At 37.1% G+C, this 22,701-nt stretch overlaps 2 protein-coding genes across 8 annotated transcripts in view; one reads left to right on the forward strand and one right to left on the reverse strand.

Annotated features, from left to right (window-relative positions):
• Positions 1-349: 349 nt before the first annotated feature.
• Positions 350-15,243, reverse strand: rgs20 (regulator of G protein signaling 20). 6 transcript variants are annotated; one of them, XM_079875840.1, is made up of 5 exons: positions 14,825-15,243; positions 4,400-4,563; positions 3,903-3,980; positions 2,789-3,023; positions 350-2,698 (listed from the first exon to the last, which is right to left on the reverse strand). In XM_079875840.1, exons 1-5 carry the CDS (start codon positions 15,110-15,112, stop codon positions 2,510-2,512), a joined length of 954 nt encoding a protein of 317 aa, XP_079731966.1. In that variant the 5' UTR covers positions 15,113-15,243; the 3' UTR covers positions 350-2,509. The 6 variants fall into 6 exon arrangements, with proteins under 6 accessions (XP_079731966.1, XP_079731965.1, XP_079731970.1 ...); XM_079875839.1 differs by having other exon boundaries at positions 3,903-3,992; XM_079875844.1 differs by lacking the exon at positions 14,825-15,243 and adding an exon at positions 7,182-7,189 and having other exon boundaries at positions 3,903-3,992.
• A 6,211-nt stretch (positions 15,244-21,454) lies between these two features.
• Positions 21,455-22,701, forward strand: part of atp6v1h (ATPase H+ transporting V1 subunit H) — a 40,872-nt gene continuing 39,625 nt past the window's right edge. For both annotated transcript variants that reach the window (XM_079876402.1, XM_079876403.1), the window contains exons 1-2: positions 21,455-21,534; positions 22,105-22,238. In XM_079876402.1, coding sequence (XP_079732528.1) covers positions 22,135-22,238 — 104 coding nt within the window. In that variant the 5' untranslated portion in view covers positions 21,455-21,534; positions 22,105-22,134. The remainder of the gene's footprint in view (positions 21,535-22,104; positions 22,239-22,701) is intronic.

The following is a 22,701-nucleotide window of genomic DNA, read 5'->3' on the forward strand; positions in this document are numbered from 1 at the left end:
ACAGTGCATCAACTAATGTTAACAAATTCAACTTTTGATTTTAATAATGTATTAGTAAATGTTGAAATTAACATTAACAAGGAATATTGAGTACTGTAGAAATATTGATTATTCTTAGTTCATGTTAACTAACTAATGAAACCTTATTGTAAAGTGTTAACAATGTATTTTTGGAATTTTCTGGCAATTTATTGAACAATATTGGTCAGCTTCACAGACAAGGCTTAGTCCCAGACTAAAATGCATGTTTGAGCTGTTTTAACTGAAAGCAACTTGCACTGCCATATCTTAAAATATGTCAATGCCTTCGATTTGTCGCAATATGCACAACAGTAATGTTTTTTTTTTTCTCAGGCACGTTTATTTAAGCTACTTAAATGTCCTCCTATTGAACTCAGGCCTAATCCTTGTCTGTAAAACCGGGCCTATGAGTAGGGGTGAGAGACCCCGGATGGATTCGAACCTGAGTTCCCATGATCCCACAAGTCCATATATGGCATATACTTCAATCTGCTATTCCACAGCTTTGACAACAACCACGCGTTTTAAAATTATTGTGCTTTATTGTATCTTAAAGATTCCAAATGCCCACAAATCATTATTTTTCTCAATTCAATAAAACAGAAAAAAAAAATCTGATTACTGTAAACATTCACATATTATTAATCAAAAAAGTATTATAATCGTTATGTAAACTGATTGGAAAATAACACTTTTTTGTATACTTTACAGAACAACAACAAAAAAGAGAGAAATAAAGAAAGATTTATAGGCAGTATAACTCCAAACCATTGGTTTAGATTGTGTTTGAGGTTGATCTATGTGGTGAATCCATTAGCTCAAATTGCACGTATCAATTGCACATTTCATATTAAGTTAGTCTAAGACAAGTAGAAGCACCACCATGAAATACATGTTGGTAAATGTACATCTGGACTCAGATCAACAATCTTAATGAATTGTCCCGGACTAACCGACAAACAGACCTACTTCCTTAGATGTGCGACTTCAGCACTTGACAAAACCAATGGTGTTTTTCGCTCCAAAACTACAGGCAACTGAAGTGCAATAGTTCAGTTCAGAAGTCACCGTGCAGGACAAGTCATCTCATGAATTGATCAAAGGCCCAGAGTCTACGTACTGTGTGTGGCAAGAGTTTAAATCAACTATTGCCAAAAAAGAGATGCCACAAAATTGAATGTCAAGGCACTTCCCCAAGTGAGGATATTGTCTTTGAGTGACATGAAAGTCAGGCAACAAAGTAATTCACAGAACTAAAAGTAAAAACTTGGCAGCTCCAATTCTAGTCAGTTGTATTGGAGAGAAAACTAATCACACAGTTTTACTGGACTTGGCTGCTTTGGTGTCATCTACTTATGAGGGTCCTAACAATAAAACCTGCACCTTTCCATTCAGAACACATGTTTAGATCTAAAACACATTTGATACTGTAGTAAAATGCCTGAATGTTAAATCTCTTCTATTAGAGGTCATTCGTAAAAATATCACTACCTCTAGATACTGTACACAAATGAGTTGAGTACATGCAAGGAATACTTGACATGTCCAACCATTTCTTAGCTGCTCATTTTGGGCGCAGCATGGGAATAAATTAATGCAATGATACACAAAAACACTTATGGGTAAATAATATTTCTGTAAATAAATTCTTGATATTACAAAAAGCAGAGCAAATAATAATATTAAGCTGTCTGAGATATGCTATTTGATTTTAAATACTGCTTTTTTTAATATCTATTATGATATTATCTTTTTATTATCCATGGCATTTGTACATTTTCACCTTTTTTAAACTAATATATTTCCCCCTTATAATAATTATCACTTTATTTAATATGAATAATTTTTCTGATAATTGTGATTTCTCATTGGAGATGCCAAGTCATTATAACAGGGAGTAGTTAGAAAAGTAGCTGAAACAATACTGTGTACAACAGGGTATCCCGTGAGTAGAGCCGAAGTGTTGCCTTGACTTGAGCTTTGATTCTCATACGCATTTTCATTAACGGGCAATACTTGTTACCCATAATTCCCTTTTCTTTAAATATTGTAACACAACAAATGTAATACAAATTCATAAATATATCTACTGTATATACTGTCTATAGCCCACAATTTGTATCACATCTTCCTTCAAACATTGATACAAAAAAAGAATTCGAAAGAATAAATAAAAACTTTCAAACAAATCAAATAGACTGTTTTCTTAAAAACATCGAAACGCACTGGTAATCCTTTGGAGCATCTTTTTCTATGCTGATCTGTAGCAGTACTTGTGGTGTTGAGCCCTCAGGAAATTTGAGACTTTTTTTTTTTTTTTTTTAAATCCAGTGACCTGGAGACCTGAGCGTCTTTTTTCAGGTACAGATCGATATAGCAGTAAAATCCCTGCAAGGACCCACGCTGAGGTCCTTTTAAACATATTCTACACAAGAAAAGCTAACAAATAAAAGATAGGGAGGGGGCATTTAACCGGGATCACAGAGATCTATGATTCCACCGACAGCTCAGAGACTGTCTTAAGCATGTTTTTGTAGGCTGGGGAGTTCATGAATCGCGGATACGAGTCTCTTTGCATTAGAGTGTATATCTGGAGCTGGGCGTCGTCAAACGTGTGGGATGTTGGCTCCAGCATATTCCTGTTTATAACCTCCCGAACTCTAGAGTCGAGGCTCACCTGAAAAAAAGCACACACAAAAATGAATCATTCTGATTATACAGGAAATGCGATTAGGCTCTTCCTACACGTGCTGATGCGTTCACACACCTCTTTGGGTGAGAGAATAGAAATGTAGTCTTCATAAATTATCCGCGCCTTCTCCTCGATGGAGCTTTTATTGGTTTCCTTAGTAAATTCCTCGCAGGCCAACCAGAAGAGCATGTTTTCCTCACTGAACTCGGTGCGCAGAAACTGCCGGAAGGCACTTCTTCCAGTGGGGCACTGCATTAGTTTGTCGAAGGATTGCCCCCACAAGTGTATCTCCTCCGCAGTCGGTTTCGGACTGCCAAAAAACAGAGAAGTCTTAGTCAGTTTTGGCAACAAAGGTCTCAGTAACAGTTTTTGCTCTCTTCTTGATGTTTTCTCTAAGGAAATACTCATATAATACAAATATTTTAGGTGTAATTTCTCAGAAAGTTGTATGTTGCAGAACTAAAGTAATAACTTTTTAAAAAATAAAGAAAATTTTAGGTTTAATTTCTCAGACAGTTGCATCTTGCCGAACTGTGGTAATTTATTTAATTAAAAATAAAGAATATTTTAGGTGTAATTTCTCTGAAAGTTGCATCTTAGAACTATAGTAATTAATTCAAATAAAATAAAATGATGTTTTAGGTGTAATTTCTCGGAAAGTTTGAATCTTGTAGAACTATAGTAATTCATTTAAATAAAAATAAAGAATATTTTAGGAGTATATATTTCTCTTTATTTCTCAGAAAGTTACATCTTGAAGAACATGTATATAAAAATAAAGAATATTTTAGGTGTAATTTCTTAGAAAGTTGCATTTCGCTGAACTATAGTAATCAATTTAAATAAAAATAAAGAATATTTTAGGTATAATTTCACAGGAACTTGCATCTCACAGAACTATAGTAATTCATTTAAATATAAATAAAAATCTAAAACACAACTTGGCAAACAATTTGGATTATAAAGCTATAAAAGCCTTTTTGGTTTCAATTTTAAACAGAAAATGCTTGTATTTATTTTTTATTTATTTTTTTACAGATAAATATCAAATTACACCCATTTAACAACATTGTAGCTATCAAAGATGTCAGTTTTTTTGTTTTATTTTTTAACATAAAAATAAAGTGTAAGTTTGACTTTTTTTTAAGTTTTACTAAACCTCTTCCAATAAAAAGCAGGAATGACTGACCTTTCCTCGAAGTCTGCATTCTCCTCTGTTTTAAAATCATACGAGGCTCTCCGGTTCCTCTCTTCTCTGTCTTCATTCCTAACAGTGAGACTGCAAGGTAGTAAACATATCATGATCCCAAGACACCTAACAGTCAGCATTAGGAAGCTTTGGAGTAGCTTTCACCTGCTCAATATTCAGTTAAGCACTGTTACTGGTGCTCATTATAAGCTCACAGCCAGGACGCCATGAGTTCTGCTGATTTGCAAAGCAGATGTCTTGGGATCTCTGACACCTCAGTGAAAATTGCATCATACTACATACATGCACAATGAGCAAAAACAGCATTTAAATCTTATATGAGCCATATTCCAGATGCATTTACTAGAGTAAGCATAAGTAACAGTCTTGTCAGATGTAGTTATTATCTTATAATAAGGTGATTTCCTGGCCCAAAACTAACCTTGTTAGATAAGATCTCACATTAGCAGTGTAAATGATGAAAAAAAACCTCATACCAGGAGCAGCTGCAGCAACAGCACCAACAGAAGCAGCAGGCGTTGGATCCACGGTTCCCCTGGCCGGGCAGCTCGCTCTGCGCCGGTGCTGTGGTGCCCGCCACCGACTCCTGCTGCACCGACATCTGCCTCTTTCGCATCTCCATCCGCTCTGATCCCATGGGCTGCAGGAAACAGGATGCAACTGAGACGGAGCCAATACAACTGCAGCCACAGAGATCAACGGGACGATTTAATGGTTCAACAAGCAATTGTAGGGTGTAGATATCAAAGGAAGTTATTTTCCTCAAGTCCACTTAAACATTTTGTGGTTTCCAATGGAGAAAATAATGCTTTTAAACAAGCTGCGCAGAAGAAAAACAAAGGTCGGTCAACCAAATATGCACAAAAGTGGTTTCCATTAACTGACTATGCTGGAAAATAAAATGATGGGAACGGCAACCGTTAAATGCGCACATAGATTAGGAGAACAAGACATGCTTTAACTTGACCAGAAACCAGAATGTCCTAACATGTCACAAACACTAACATGACCTAACATGTTATGTCATTCTTATCTCAGAATGCTCTCTGCATCTGATTTGAATACATGTATACTTCCCATTCATAAACATTGGCCATAATGTGAAATTACGCACCAGTGGCAACATTTTTTTGCAAAGACTTTCAAGAATTCCATATGGGAAAAGTACTAGGGGTTTTTTGTTTTTATTAAAAAAGTTCAAACTTTACATCTAATAACTGATGTATTCCAGTTTCTTCCATATCTGAATCATAAGCATGTTGATGAAATAGCTTATTAGGCTAATTATCACATTCAGTGTTACAGTGCTTCTCATTCTGCAAACATGCTTAAGCCAACAGCACAATAAATTTAGACGTGTTGCCATGTGGGTGGGTTTTCTCTATTTCTTCAAGCTTTGGTGTCTGTACTGATTTAAACAACATTACTTTGGGGCTCAAACAAACCACGCCGTTCATGGATAACAAGTGAAGGTTATTTGAAGCAAATGTATAGGGGTCCTGAATTGAGTTATCTTTATAAATGCATGCTAATGAGAGTTATAATTATTAAGAGACTACGGATCTATTGTTTTAATCTTACTAGATCTTGCTGTGTTATTTGCAAAGAATTTGTGGCATCAAATTCTGAGCTGGAAGATGTTGGAATATTTGGGGGTAGGAGGAGGGGGCGCATCACGCTTTCTAGCTGCAGTCGGATCTCACAGCCGCGGTGCATAAGAAATGCTCGAGCCGTGATTGATGATAATAAACACGGGTTTAAAACACACAGACATACACATTTACGGAGTATTTCATCTCCTTCATTTAACGATTGGCCAACGTTGATGATTAGATTGGCTGACAGAAAAAAAGCCTGATATGGTCTGCTTCATTTCATCGAAGCAGAATTGACGAAACAATGAATATTATCGTTTTAAATATGAATCGCATCCTTAAAGATGGGGCACACGCGAAAAATAAAAAGACACCGCGCATTCTACTCTTGTGAAAAGCAAAAAACAAAAAACCCGTAAAGGACTAACAGAATTTCCATCGCATATCCTCGCATTGCAAAAGTGCCACCATGAAGCACAGCTCCAATATCTCTTTATCGCCCAGGACAACCATCGAAAAGACATTTCTGTCAAATATGACATGCCATCTTTAACAATCAAACTCAAATATCGTTTTATCCACAGACACCTTGTATATTAAAAACAACTTATGATCCCCATACTTACAATTTCACCATGTATGCCCAGAGATAAGAGATAGCTATTCTTTGCCTTGATTACATCCGTTGGCATAAGGATTTCTTAAAGACCGGCTGTTTGTGTCAATGCGCATGCGTGTCTCTCGCGAGCTGTGGCGAAGGTAACGTAAATCCTCTGGATGTCACTGATTCATGATGAACATCTAACACAGTGAAATATTTTCATACACTCCTGGAAGACTAAATGCGATTAGTGACTTTAAAATTATTTATAAAACCAACGCGAAGCATTCGCATGTGGTTTAAAAAAAACGATAGCCTACGCAATGTCGCAAACGTTAGGTCAATAAACGTTTAATGCAGATGGATAGAATGCAGACCGATTGTGTCCCTGTGTGCCTCACTTGAGATGTCAATAACGTGTCGTATAATGTGAATGACAGGGTTATGATGGACCATGGGCTTGAAAATGTGAGGAAGATCCCCGCCCTAAGCACAGTAACATCACACGGAGGTTCCCTTTCTCGCCAGGAACCAGGGCTTCCTAAGATTCACTTATGTGTGGTCGCCTGGTCGGGGTGACATAATAGATTAGGCTATAGCCTCTTGGATCGAATTAGTGTATCTGAATGTCACAATAATAAGCATTCACCAAATTCTCCAAAGAAAAACAAAATTATTCCCTAGAAGTAGGCTAAATTATGTTAAGTCTGTTAGGTTTAAAAAGCCAAAGAGGTCAATTTTAAAACATTGTATAATAAATATCTTGTGTGCATTCTTGTTTAGCTATAGCCTATGGAGATTAGAAAACATTAACATTATTTGGTTGGACAAATCCTGACTGAAGAATGAAGGCGGATAGCAGTACCGATGACTCTGTCCATGGTCCTGAAATTGCGTTTTCTAGCAACCTCACATGAAATCTCACATATCTAATTGTAACTCGTTACGTTATAAGTTCGAGGACCATCGGCTGATCCTGATGAAAACGTTTACGACTTTAACCGAACAACATGACGTATTAATTTGCTGACATAATTAGCAATTGCATACAGTCGTGATTACCATCTTTGCTGGTCTAGGGCCTTTATTTGGGATATAAGTGCATTACTGACATCTGCTGGAGCAGTGCGAGGAACTGCTGGAAAAAAACAACTAATTTGAGCTAGACATAAAGACGAGCCTGCATTGCATATCAGAAATGTCGTGTATTTAAAGCGCATGATGTGCGATTAAACTAATTCGTATCCATCGGAAATGCTTAGAAACGTGAAACTGGAGCTGGATAGATATAGCCTATATATATAGACATAAGAGTGTAATGACATCCTACCACTGTGTGGGAAAGAGAGTGGGAGAGGCACAGCTCAATGCAAACGCTAGGTGGTAGTGTTTGAGCGCTTAGATCTATAGCCTATACCTTTCCCTCAAATAACATTTTACAGAGTTTAATTGCTATGCCTGCATATCATTTGCATCACGAAATACCATAAAATATGTTAATTATTTTAGTTTGCTCTATAGATTTTAAATTACTACCTGTTTTTAAGGAACGTTGGAAAAATATATTCAAGTCTGAGACTAAATATAAAAAAAATGTCTCTTCCTCTCACCACACTGAGAAACAGAGAATGACAGGCCAAACAAGCACCAAGAACATTATCTTACAGTTTGTACACCTTCCAAAAATGCAAACAGTGGCTCAGGCTGCTGTATCCATGACAGATGAAAAGTTTTAATGCTTTAACAAACATTAGGTATCCGGAATTACACTTAAAATGTGTGTGTGTGTGTGTGTGTGTGTGTGTGTGTGTGTGTGTGTGTCTATGCAAACAGTAAGCTAGCCTTCCTGATGGAAATCGTAATATATAGACAAGAGAACATATAGCCTAACTGCTTATTTTAAAATGTGCTCACAGGTAGGGTAGGCAATTTTTGGAGTGCCTAGCAATAGCAAGTTAGCTTTGAAAGCATGAGATCCCACCCTCCCTTCAGAGTGTTTCCAAACACATGAACAGTAAACAACACACACAGCAGAGTTTGCAAAGACAAAGCTCACAATTTATGTCCTCACACTATACGGTCATCGAGCTGCAACTTGACTACTCAAGGCCTGCATATGAAATATGAGCATCGTCAAAAGCATCAGCTATTGATATCCAGAGGATTTTGCATTTCCAATTTATGTATTAAATTATAATAATGATCATTTTTTTGGGGTTAGGCCTACTTTTATTCTTAAATTAATATTACTATTCATTTGCCCCGCAATAATTTCACAGCGCATCACGGCATAACCGATGTGCTGCGAGAAAACCCTGATAGCACAAGTACATCTCGGAGACGTCTATTTGATGTCTTCATTTATTTTTAAAGGGTGGTAAAATGCCCCTTTTTACATTATGCAAAATAAAACTGAAGTTTTAGCTCAAAATACCCCACATATAATTTTTTACAGCATGTTAAAATTGTCCCTTTTTGAGGGTCAGTAAAAAAAGTGTCGTTTCGTGTGTGTCCCTTTAAATGCAAATGAGCTGCTGCTCCCAGCACAGAGGGCAGAGCTTCAAGAGCTTGTGTGTGTGTGTGTGTGTGTGTGTGTGTGTGTGTGTGTGTGTGTGTGTGTGTGTGTGTGTGTGTGTGTGTGTGTGTGTGTGTGTGTGTGTGTGTGTGTGTGTTTTAGCAGCTCCGATTTCCTCACCTGACAAGCACTAAAATGTCAGAAACTGTTCTGCCTTTTATGTTTAAACTGGAGTCAGACAATGATGGAGAGGCTCAAGTAGAAGTGACAACATGTAGAATGCAGCAGGACGTTTCTGAATGGTTAGTTGATGAATTTATGTTTCTGATGTGTATGTGTAGTTAACTATCTTCAAGTCAGTGATTAGAATATTTTGTCATGATAATCTATAAAATCGCTTGTGTGGGAACTGCTGTAAGATGCCTACAGAGTGACATGCTATTGCATTTGTATTACGTACTGTATTGCATGTGAAAAGACAGATGCGACGGCTTGAGCAGACTCACAGATGTGCTCTACTACAACAACTCTTCCTCTTCTTAACATGGACTGCATGTTCCCGGGGGCGAGGTTTATGTAAATTTCAGGGTTGGTGATGTCACTAACCCGGGAGGAATGTCGTGTAGTCCCTACCAGCCGTTTGTTGTAGTTCTTAAAAAACTATTTATTTTAAAGCAAATATCTTCCTTTGCTTTGAACTTTGAGCGTTGTAACTTTTCAGATGTTGTTTATGCTCAAACAGCAACATTACACACTAACTAAATTTAGAAAAGTGAAATCATAATCAACTACCCCTTTAATATTTTTTTAAAATAAATTGTTTATGTATTTTTACTTTATAAAGTAAAATAAACATACGGATTCCACTTAAGTCTAAAGTGTGAGTAATGCAACATACTGCTGATATTTACGCTACGCCATGACACACTACGCTACTTCTGACGTCATAAGTTGCGTGAGTTGCGCTTTAGTAGACTGCGTATGGCTGTTTGGCCGGAAGCTAGAATTTTCAATCATAGGCCTTAAAGGGCAGTGACCTGTAGATACCACCAGACTGCTGCAGATTCATTTTGGCCTTGATAGTGTTGCCATTGAAATGCATAAATTTGAGTCATGTATCGCTCCAAGTGTAACATCACAGGTTTCCATCTCTTCCCAATTACAGTAGTTATGGCGTGAACACAGCATAAGCATGTTGTTTTGGTTCAGGAGGAAATGTAAAAGATGGCTGCTGTTTTGGTTGTGGTGACTGGTGATTGATGTCTGCATAGAATGAAACATATGGAAATACATACTTTGACAGGCAGGTAGGACATTCGGACCGAATTCAATGATTGGACGAACATTTTATGATCCTGCGCCTTCCAGAGACGACATATATATATCCTATTGGGACCCAGGAATAGACTTTTGTCCACTGTAGTGGACATTATATTTTAGTGAATTTCTCTGACACCAAACATGTCACATGTCACAACCTGGGTGTCCTGTAAAGAGCACATTCAGGGCTTTTCAGAGATACTAAATGTTTGGAGGTTTCACCATGAAAACAACTTATCCTTGGTCTTTAAAAATACCTGACATTCATTTAGAGATCAAATGTAGCACTCTTGTGGAAATATGATAATATATTGTAATTATAATTTAAATCAGACTACTTTTCAAATTGTATTTCATAAACCAACATCTCAGGAAAACGTTATGAGGTTTCAAATCAAAAAATGAGTTTCTGTTACAGAACAGGACATCAGGACTTAAATCATGTTGATCAGGCATTTTGGGAGACACAGCAAGTGAATATGGAAATAAATTACACATCAATATTCCTATGAAATATTAGATATTATTATTAAAATGTTGCTAATTATTACTCCAATTATTACACTTCTTTTTTCATTAAATGTTGCTCCAAGAACACATTAATGTGCACATTAGAGACTGTGTATTGATACATAGTATTGAATGGGAATATTAATTTATGGCCATTTTACCCACATATTGCATAAAGTATCAATTCATTCTGTTATATCTTTCATAACATAGTTGAGAATCATCTTTATACAAATTTTAGTTAAAATAAATCCTGAAACCCCAAAATGTATTGGTGATTGAAAAAAAGATCCCATTGTTTTGTATTAAACAACTGAGTCCTGGTGTCCACTAGAGAGGACATAGCATAACATTTGAATAAAATATCATTAAAAAAAAAAAACAATTCTGATATTGCCTATGAACAGAAGCAACGTGGCAAGAGTGTGCACAGCTATTAGTCATCCACACCGGTAAACTTCATTGGCACGGTGCATATAGCTTCTAATTCATCTAGGCTGGTCTCAAAAATGTAAGATCATTCAACCCCTTTTTGTAGTTATAGTCTTTCAATCAGAGATCTAATCTTGTCTTAATTTCCACGATGCTACCAAACATAGCATAATAAATCATTTATGCTTTTGATTACAGGAGGATTGCCTTCGTCTGTCCAACTAGCCACTGTTTTTCCTGGGTTTAATCATTCTGTTTTATTTTTCATTTCTTTGGATGCATGTGCGTACCTCGGAAATCTGCCACCACTGTTTTGGGTGGACCCTAGGGTGGAGGCCTGCTAGTGGTAGCCTGCAAACCGAAATGTTTTTTTTTTTTTTTTGTCTGTTTGTTTGGCAATCATTATACTACCGTATTCGGCCTATGGGCATTGTGCAATACCTCCTGTGGGGGACAGTGCTTATTTTGCAGTGTTCACTAGAGTGAAGTGTGAAACGCCATGTTAGTGTGTGTGTGTGTACAACCTATTTGGTGTGAAGTGTCTCTTGCAGTGTTGGAGTGTGTGTATGTGAACAGTATTTATTTATTTATTCGACTTTATTCACTGTAGCCTATGTATTATAAGACTTTATACACTGTAACTCATCTACTATGAGACTTTATTCACTGTTACTTATTTATTGTAGAATTTTGTCCACAGTTACCTACGGGGAACATTTGCTTATATATATATATATATATATATTAAAGGCAGCCTATAAATTAACTGTATTTTATTCAAAAGTATCAATAGTGTAGGCAATTTCTCATTTGACTGTTTATAAGACCGGCATTCAGTGACAAAGCATTGGATTTCGTTAGCTCCCATGCATGTTGAAAAGTGAAAGGTTTGATCTGAAATACATTCACCAATAGCAGTGCAGAACTGTTCTTTCTGACCTTTGAAACCGAGAACTCTCTAGGAGACGAGAAGCTGATTTTAAGGTTCATGACATTTTTGAATTGATCTCCACGAAGGTCATTAGAGTTACTTATGTGAATTTAAGACATTCATTAAAAAATGCACCACATGTCCACTGCTGTAAGTTTTAAGGCAAGTCAGGTCTGTTATATCAAACTGTCTATGAAATCATCTAAGAGCTTTTTAATCTTAAAATTAAAAGTTAATAGAAAGTGTTCCATTAAATGAGAACAAGATAGCGAATCGGAAACTGTCGTTTTTCCTCTGACATCATTAAAATAACTAAAAGAGACTGTCCTATTTCCATCCAACATGCTGAAGATGTCAGAGGGCAACTGTGTAGGGCTCAGTCTAGAAAAACCTGTCACATTTACTCAGATGTTTCACAATGATGAGTGCAATAGGTCATACTATAATCAGTACCGCCAATTCAGAAAAATATATATTTCCTGAACTCTTTTGTTTAGGTTCTGAAAAGTCTGCCACCAAAAGCCTAAACACAAAACAATTTTAAAAAGGAAATGGATTTTGCAAATCTGCAGTGTAGCTGTTGTGTCTGAACTCTTAAATTTACTTAAAATTTTACTTACTTTAAAGAAATGCAAATTGTATTTATTGCAATCACTTATAAGATTTATTTAGGGATAGTTCACATAAAATTGAAAATTATTCAATTTGATATCATTTACTTATTTACATTCCAAACCTGTATGACTTGTTTTATCTATACAAAGTCACTGGGGTCCAATGTTGTTTTGGACCTCATATATATATATATATATATATATATATATATATATATATATATATATATATATATATATATATATATATAATTTTGTGTTCCACAGAGGAAGAAGTAAAAGAAGAAGAAGAAGAAATTCATAGGTTTGGAACACCATGGACATTTAATCTTTTTTTGGTAAACAACCACTTCAAAAGAAAAAGCATGACTTTAGTGCAATACTTTAGCAAACTAACACAGATTGAAGAGCCATGTTCCTATAAATAGAAACAAGTTATGTATGCACACATTCAATGAAATCTGTTTTTTTCTTTTTTGTTTATTCAAGGAAGTCTGTTTTTTTTTTTCAATCAATATAGTAGCATAGCTATTTCCACAGCATGAAGGTAACAACATTATAATGCTCATGAAAACTTTTGTTAACTCTACAATAAGTAAATGCAATTCACCAGTTAGTAATTAATCTTCAACAGCGATGCCATACAGAGCTACCGCAAAAACGGAAGTTCAAAGACAAAATTTTAAAGATGGCTGCACGTTTGTTTCTCTGGGGCATAAGGTCTATAGCCAGAGGAAAACTGTAGCTGTAGCCTAGTTTCTCTCAAAGGTATTTTTCCTCATTATAGAGCATCAAATGGAGTTTTTCCTTCTTTGCCACAGTTGTCTTTGGCTTGCACATTAGGGACTAAAGATAGAAGTATTATATGGCCACTGGAAGGCAAGCCTGCAACCTTAAGCCAAAAAGGTGTAACAGCTAAAGCTAGCACTGCGACTTTGTCGGTACGCAGTGAATGAGACAAGGCCGTTTTTTTAATCGATATCGGTGGAGGAGAGGCTTCACTGCGCTGAATAAACAGCTTTTGTGAGGAAATACTGTAGCTTATCATTTAATGAAAAGATTCTAATCTTCAACATGTTTTACTCTAAACTATACTTTTTTTGGGAACTAGGCTATATGTAGATTTTACCTTGATAAAAATGTCATTTTTTTAAGAGAAGGCAGAGTAGGAAATTTCGTTACAGGTAGGACTTTTTTACAGCATTGAGTGATGTTGTCTAAAGAAAATAAACAATATAGATGTTGTCGTTCTTTGGCTTTCATGTTTTACCAATTATAATATAAGTCTTGAATGACTATGACTGACATGCTGATATGATGCATAAATGAATAAAGAGAAAATTTATAATTTAACTATAAATATTGTATTATATTGTTGTGCAATGAAAAAATAAATACAATAATGTTTTCTCTTTTTGGCTTCCAAGTTTCAACAAATAAATTAGACTTGAATTGTAATGATTTATGACAGTTAATATGCCTAATAATGATAACGCTTTTTAGTGAATGAAGTTAAACAAAATATGAAGATTTTAATAAATAAATGTATTCTTTCTATGGCTTTCAGATTTCAACAATTCATTTACAATTACATTTAGTGACTATCACTGAGATGAATGCCCCATAAATCTGTTTTTTTAATGAACAGATTCAAATCTAATCTGTGGTTTTATGCACACCAATTCGTACGAGTCATAAAAAAGTGGCTAATTCGTACGAATTCGTACGACCTCACTTGTAAGATTTGTCTAAACCCACGTGATGGGTAGGTTTAGGGGCAGGGTCAGGGGTAGGTCATTCGTATGAATTCATACGAATTGGGCAATTCGTAAAATATGTACGATTTAGCAAAAATCGTACGAGTCAGGTCGTATGAATTCGTACGAATTAGCCACCTCGTAGAATTCGTACTAATTGCCGTGAGATCAGGCTGAGTGACCAGTTAAAGCACATTCCACAAACATGGCAGTACGATCAACATCAAATATAGAATATTTATTCACAACACGAACACGCTAATCCAGAGAGATCCAAAGAAAGTGCGTGTAACGTAAACTGTCACTGTTATAAAACTGAATGCTGGCTACTGACGTCACTGCCATTATGTGATGCTGTGGTGCCTTGCGTGATCCAAGTTAGCAGTTATGTTTTCCAATGCCAAGAGCCACACAGACCCCCAGGTGGGTGATATATGACTAAAAACTTAAACCCTATTATGTGTCCTTTTAAATATGGCAGCGATACACATCACATAATATTCCATTTGTCACTACACAAACAATTTATAAATTGAAACCAAAACTTCAAAATTCTGAATTCTTAATATCACATTAAGCAACTTCAATTACTAACTTCAATTGACTCTTATACATATCTGATGTACCTGGATGTATATGGGATCCTTTGATCTGTCCTCCGTGTTTTCATTCTCGTCCTCATTTTCATAACTTCCTGTCGCTAAGTAACCCTCGTCGTGCCGACAGGCCAAGAGAAGATGCCGTAGCTGTCCCCACATCAAGTAAGAAGAAAGCTGAACACTCTGTTCCACAGAAGAGGGCCAGACCTCCCACTTCAATACGATTCTGTTACATGGCATTCCTCGCCTAAAGCCTTTCCATGTTGTCAAAGAAACATCATGTTCACAAAGATCCAAAGCCATGGGGTTTCTCATGATCCATGGCAGTTTCACATATCTGGTAAGCAGGTACCTTAAAAAGACACTTAAACAGAAGACAACAAACGAGAACAGCACTCGGTGAGCAGGGCAGAAAAGGGATTACTTGTGCATGTCCCATCGAGTCTGATCCCCTAGTGGTTTAGTGCACTTCAAAGGCTTAGGACAGATTAAACACAGGATGTGTGTCGTTCACAGCTTGAGTATATGTGGTGTGAGAAATGTTTGGAATAAATTAGATGCATTTTTAGAGTTCAATGTATATGAGCTTCACCAGTCAAATGTGGTTGACTTTAATGCTCTCTTTCATTCACTTCCATGCTCTAAAATTTTGTAAATTAAACTCAAGTGAATTCATCTATTTTCATAAAGAATAGGCTATACATTTTTAGTAATGACAAGCTAATTTATCAGGTAGAAATCGTAAGTAAAAAATCATTATCCAGAAAACCAAGAGCGACTGGAAAGTCCAAATATATAAATACATAAAGTAAAATAAAATAAAAAATAGTGGGATCCCTGAAGACCATTCAGTGCTTAAAACTTCTGGAATTCTGAAATTTTAGTTAAATTATTTAAATTGTTTGATTACACCATTTAACCCTCTACAGCACAGGTTTCTTAAGTCCTATGTTCAATGCCTGTTTCTTTAAATGATTGTAACCAATTAGAATGGTTAATAAAGTATAAAAGAACAGTCCAATAAGCTGTGTGAGTCACTATCAAGCACCATTTGGGACGTCCTTTTCTGACACATGGTCACAGAAGCACATGGTGTGAGAAGAATAAAAAAATAAAAAAATATGTGTGTGTGTGTATGAAGGTGTAGAGAAGCCTTTTGGCAGATTTTATGAAGTTTTTATTTTATTTTGCATGTTCAGAAATTCAGTTTTTCAAAGATGTCTTGGACAATACCTCACACTGGCAAATAATATGTGACAAAAAGGGAAGATAAAGGGTTCCAGGGTGCACAGGAACACCCAAAGAGATGTGCAAAAAGTGTTATGTACACCTCTGTTTCACTGCAGAGAAGAACTGCTTTTTGGAGTTTCACACGGAGTGAAATCTCATTACATGAAATACATGATGACATGACACACTACATGATACAAACCTATGTCTGTATCAAATCTAATATATCAATGTGTTTCAAGTGTTTTTCCCTTTGAATGATTTCTTGACATTTTTTAAAAAGATTTGTGATTTTTGTGGGAAACCACTGATATAAATACACATGGATGTATTAAATGCACATGTAGGCTATATTAAATGAAACTATGTTCATTTATTTACAGAACTATGTTATGTCATCATACCTTAAAGGGGACCTATTATGCAAAATTCACTTTTACATGGTGTTTGAACATAAATGTGTGTCGGCAGTGGGTGTACACAACCACATTATAATGGCACAAATCCGCCCACTCTTCTTTTTTAATCCCCATACATTATAATCAGTGTCTAGTTTAGGCCCCACCCACGACTGCTGACAGACTCTGCCCTATTAGCATAGACCCCGCCCCAAGTGAGCTGTACACTATACGTCATGTTTATCTCCTCACCTGAGCATTTAACAGCATTTAAGTTAGAAATGTATTAAAGGGGTGGTTAATTATGATTTTACTTTTCTAACTTTAGTTAGTGTGTAATGTTGCTGTTTCAGCATAAACAACATCTGAAAAGTTACAATGCTCAAAGTTCACTTCAAAGCAAAGGAAGATATTTGCTTATAAAGAAATAGTTTTTTAAGAACTACAACAAACGGCTGGTAGGGACTACATGGCATTGCTCTCGGGTTAAGCCTGGAACACACCAAGCCGACGGTCGGCCGTCGGGCAGTTTCTGTAAACTAACCCTAAAATTTACATAAACCCCGCCCCCGTTAACATGCAGTCCATGCTGAGAAGAGGAAGAGTTGTTGTAGTAGAGCACATCTGTGAGTCTGCTCAAGCCGTCGCATCTGTCTTTTCACATGCAATACAGTACGTAGCCTAATACAAATGCAATAGCATGTCACTCTGTAGGCATCTTACAACAGTTCCCACACAAACGATTTTATAGATTATCATGACAAAATATGCTAATCAATGACTTGAAGATAGTTAACTACACATCAGCAACATAAATTCATCAACTAACCATTCAGAAACATCCTGCTGCATTCTACATGTTGTCACTTCTACTTGAGCCTCTCCATCATTGTCGACTCCGACTCCAGTTTAAACATAAAAGGCAGAATAGTTTCTGACATTTTAGTGCTTATCTAATATACACATGTGATTTCTTTACTTGCTGTTTACATTCACAGACATAACCAACTGTGTTTATGTGAACTTTGTTTGACATAACCTTGTGTGTATTTGACACTTTAAAGGAGAACTCCGGTCAATTTTAACATTGAGCTCATTTTTTTTGTAAATTTGGAGTGCTGTCAGTACAGAGAACAATGACAAAAATCGGTGTTGCCTACATTGTGTTATCCTCTTTTTAAAATTTGCACCCTGTTGACTTCAATGTTGACTTTAAACCTGCTTTTAGCCTCTTAACATCCTTGATGTGTCATTACAAGTGCCCAGCCATGTGAGTGATTCCTTCTGAGTGAACACGGGTGAATCTGACTGCAGTAGATGTGAAAGATATTAATAAAAGTGATGTTATTTCAGCCAGCGCTCATACTAACTACATGTATTTACATCCTGTTTTCGGTCGAAGTCCAAAGTAGTCGATTGTCGAGTTCACGCGCATAGGTTTAGTACGTACGATCATGCGCCCGAACTCGACAATCGACCACTGTGGACTTCAGCCGAAAACAGGATGTAAATACAGGTATGAGCGCTGCCTGAAATAACATCCCTTTTATTAATATCTTTCACATCTACTGCAGTCAGATTCACCCGTGTTCACTCTGAAGGAATCACTCACATGGCTGGTGCACTTGTAATGACACATCAAGGATGTTAAGAGGCTAAAAGCAGGTTTAAAACTTGCCCCATTGAAGTCAACAGGGTGCAAATTTTAAAAAAAGGATAACACGATGTAGGCAACACCGATTTTTGTCATTGTTCTCTGTACTGACAGCACTCCAAATTTACAAAAAAATGAGCTCAATGTTAAAATTGACCGGAGTTCTCCTTTAAGTGCAATAAGACATGAAAAAGAATGTAATACTCACGCCGTCTGACATCCAGCTTTCTGTGCGAATGCTTCGGATGTGTGCGCTCAAGGAAACCATATATCAGAAATTTAGACTGATATGGCTTTATGCAGATAATAAACTTTAATGATAATAAACTTTCATGATGTAGAACTGCAGTCACGTGAGCGTGACCACATTAGAGATGATAATCAAAACCAGATAGATGTTTTAGTTTTTGGCAGAGTATCTTTAGGCAGGAGCTGTAGGCTCCGCCCTCTTCTGGAAAGTGGGGTGGGGAGCAGCAGCTCATTTGCATTTAAAGATACATGCAAGCGTGTTTTTCCTTCCACTCAAAAATGTTTGCAACGTGGTATCATAAATTATCTGTTAGTTCTCTTTCAAAAGACAGAAGTGTCAAGTTGTTACGGAATCCTGTCATCTTTGTCTAGACGTGTTTGTTTCTTGAATGTGAGATAACGGTTTCAAGCCATTTTTTTGTAATGGCTGAGTCAGTCGTCTGCTCTCACGGTACTTTGATGCCATATGTCACAGTGATGTAGCATCGGAGCTGTCTCAAGTCGGACAGAATTTCTAACCAGCATGCACTGCTTCAAGTCAGTTGCCGGTCGGTCTGCGCAGTCGAACAAGCCTATTATTAGCCTACTACTGACTGATGAGATGAATTAGCATATTCTTATTAATATTAGAGTTCTAATGCATGACAAAATAAATAACATTTAAAATAATTATTGAAGAATTGTTAAACGTTAGAAAATTATATTATTTATAAGGCCTAGGCACATATTGTGAATTAATTTAATAAACTTAGTTACCTAGCTTTTCTGGTAGCCTTTAGTAAATTCACTTGTCTAAAATGATAGGCTAAAACATATCATTCGATCCATGGTTACTTTCTTCACTGACACGGATGTAAATGTATTCATCAAAGCTCAGCTTTTGGAAGGGAAGAGTAGGCTAGGGCCAGATATGGAGACTGAGAGAAAAAGAAAGAGAGAAGGTGATGGAGATGAGAGAGGAAGAGCAGGTATTGACTATGCTATTCACCTTATTCCGGAAGTAGCACTGGGTGGCGCCATCCGCGTAATCTCACTTCCTGGTTTAGCTACTTAGCGCTTTGTTTGCCCTGGTCCAATCTGTTATCTGTCTTGATATAAGTAGATAGACCAGGGGTCTCCAACCCTGCTCCTGGAGGGCTACTGTCCTGCAGACTTTAGGTCCAACCCTGTTCCAACACACCTGCCTGTAATTATCAAGCAACCCTGAACAGCTTGATTAGCTGGTCCAGGTGTGTTTGATTGGGGTTGGAGCTGAAATCTGCAGGACTGTAGCCCTCCAGGACCAGGAGCAGGGTTGGAGACACCTGAGATAGACTATAATATTATAGCCAAATGCGTTGGCCTATGGTTATTAACAACTGCTGCAACGTACTAAAGTACATTTCACTTGAAGCTTTTGAAACAATGCCACAATCAAATTATTTAATAGCTGTGTCTTTCTAATAGCTATTACTTAGTTATGAAGATGTGCACAAACACTACTACATGTAAAGTTTGAAACATTATTACACCACAGTTTGTTTGCTTAATCACCAGATACATTTGCATTTGCCAACAGATGAGAAAAAAATAGCCACGAACTGGTGTAGAAAGAAAGTAGAGCCTCAACTAGATGAACAAGAGGGTAACGTTAGCTTAGCTAACTGCTAGCTGCAATTCTTATGGTTTGATCTCTAACACAAGTAATGGCTGTAAAATAAATCCAGCGACTGAATTCTAGAGGACCATAGCTTTCAAACAAGGTATAGCATGTGTATGTGTCCTGTAGTGAGACCATTACAACATTAGATGTTTGTGGCTAATGTAGGCTAAACACTAACGTTACACATCGGCCGGGCTGCGATCAGACAGGCAGACGGGTCATATAAACACCTAAAAGTCGTTTAAAAATTACCCCGAGAAACAGTGCATTGCTGTGCTGTTGGTACACACGTACATAGCACATTTGGCACAAATTAGCTTATCTTATGTGACATTTTATCAGTGAGACTTCTCTGCAGTTCTCCTCGAAATTGAATGAGGGTCCGCTAAACCGGAAGTTGGTTTACAACGGAAGTACTGGACAGAAGTAAAAGTGGGCGGGGCGGAATAAGGTGAATATTATCCCCTTTTTTTTTTCTCCTTCTAACGTCTTAAAGGACAAGTTCGGTATTTTACACTTAAAGCCCTGTTTACAGATCGTTTCTGATGAAATAGAACGGTTAAGATTAAAATTTGGTCACATGCTGCTGTCCCGAGAATTTTAGGTTTATTTCGCTTTCCCCCCCACCTACAGAATGGCAGGGCACTGGAACAATCCTTCATAAAACGCATGAAACTTTCGTTTACAAAGACATGAATCTCACCGAGTGGTCAGGGGTGTTCACTGATATGCTCACACAAAAATCGCTGCAAAAGATGCTTTCCAACAGGTTTTATCGTAGTTTTTGTCCAACTCCATTGACTTGAATTGGATGGGCTGTGTGCAGTACGGTATTACTCCGCCGCTTCTTCTTCTGCTTCTTCTGTGTATTCAATTAAATGCCAGTGGTTTGCTTGCAATTGGCAAAGGTGCATTATCGCCACCAACTGGGCTGGAGTGTTTATTATTCAAGCTCTCAACGGAAGAATCTACGGGTGTGAGACGTTTGGAAAAATAGGTCCACAGTTTTACAACGAATGGTAAAACACCTGTTGGAAAGCATCTTTTGCAGCGATTTTTGTGTGAGCATATCAGTGGACACCCCTGACCACTCGGTGAGATTCATGTCTTTGTAAACGAAAGTTTCATGCGTTTTATGAAGGATTGTTCCAGTGCCCTGCCATTCTGTAGGTGGGGGGGAAAGCGAAATAAACCTAAAATTCTCGGGACAGCAGCATGTGACCAAATTTTAATCTTAACCGTTCTATTTCATCAGAAACGATCTGTAAACAGGGCTTTAAGTGTAAAATACCGAACTTGTCCTTTAAATTGTAGGCTATGTAGATCATTGGGTGTGTTGCCCCCGAACCCTGCTAGCAAACTCAATTTTGGGACCTAGGCTATATATTTATAAAACCCTGCGTACGGCCCTAGAGACAAGTGATTCGAGTCACTGAGGCGAGTCAAAATCCTTACCACTGAAATGACTCTTTAAAGGGTTAATTCGTTGGCCCGCTCACATGACAGCATCACGTGACATTGATCCCGTGACGTCTTGTAGCAATTTGACAGCAAAAGCCAGCAGGTACGTGAAGTCAGATATATTTCTAATATTTCTTCTAGAAATATTGCTTATCGGCTCTACAGTTGATTGCTTGATAACTGTGTATCAACGTCTTATTGAACATTGACGCAAGGCGCTTCCTGCCCGCTGTTTTCTTGCACTAGCAGTTGTCAGTGGCTTAGTCCATTCAGTAGTAGTTTTGTTTAGAAGACATGTAGCTGCTAACGTTAACAAATATGATCATATTATTTCGAAATGACGTGCCCAGACCTCCTACAAATTTAGTTAATCTCATTTATATTATAACTAAAGTTGTAATTCGCCTTTTTACCCGTTCAACTTAACGTTAGCTAGCTGTTACACGACCCCTTCTACGATGCTAATTCAGTTTTATAGTGTGTGTGAACAACACACAGTCCTTTTTGAGCAGTAATCTCATGTAATATTTATTCAACATATTTTTACCGTGTTATCTATGTTTCTAACCTCCTTTCGAGCGGAGCTATCTGGAACGAGTACAGATGCTGCAGTATTTTTCATGGTGGCCTTTCCAGGGATAGCATATCACGATTTGATATTGTTTGTTTTCAGTTTTTAGGTCCTAATATCTAAGAGCTCAAGATGGATATCCGAGGGGCAGTGGATGCTGCCGTTCCTACCAACATCATTGCAGCCAAGGCCGCAGAGGTCCGAGCAAACAAGGTCAACTGGCAGTCCTACCTGCAGTGAGTACATCTGAACATCACTTCTGCTTCTATATTTCTCTCCTAGACAATTAATTCTGAAATCTGAAAGATTTTTTGTCCTCATAGAATACTGCCACAAGAGACTGAGCTGTTGTAAAAGTATTATGATGCTTAAAGTCACCATTATACAAACCAAATTTGACGGTTCTTGTTTGTTTGTTTTTTGAGTATTTATTATAAATGATTAAAACTGTGCACATCAATACTTTTTGTAAAATTCATGTGCCCTGGCCTTCTTTAATCAAAATAATTTCTCCCTCCCGCTTGCAATGACATCTCTTCTCTTCTCTGATATGTTTACTGGCACGAGGGTGGGACAACCTGTCACTCACATTAGTTCACAGCAGTAGCAAACCACTACGATCCAATCAATTCCCGATGGACAAAATCAACTTCCACCCTACATTTTTTCTTGTTCTAGAGTCCGTTTTACTTGAATATA

The sequence above is a fragment of the Squalius cephalus genome (genome assembly GCF_949319135.1).
Source record: "Squalius cephalus genome assembly, chromosome: 7".
NCBI classification, from domain to species: domain Eukaryota; kingdom Metazoa; phylum Chordata; class Actinopteri; order Cypriniformes; family Leuciscidae; genus Squalius; species Squalius cephalus.

Excerpts from the sequence above, each read along its gene's own strand:
- rgs20 (XM_079875839.1), bottom strand. The coding sequence starts at position 15,112 with ATGAGAAACCCCATGGCTTTGGATCTTTGTGAACATGATGTTTCTTTG. Across the intron at positions 3,993-4,399 it reads TGTTGCTGCAGCTGCTCCTG|TCTCACTGTTAGGAATGAAG; the intron begins GTATGAGGTTTT and ends ACTACCTTGCAG. Across the intron at positions 2,699-2,788 it reads CTATTCTCTCACCCAAAGAG|GTGAGCCTCGACTCTAGAGT; the intron begins GTGTGTGAACGC and ends GCTTTTTTTCAG.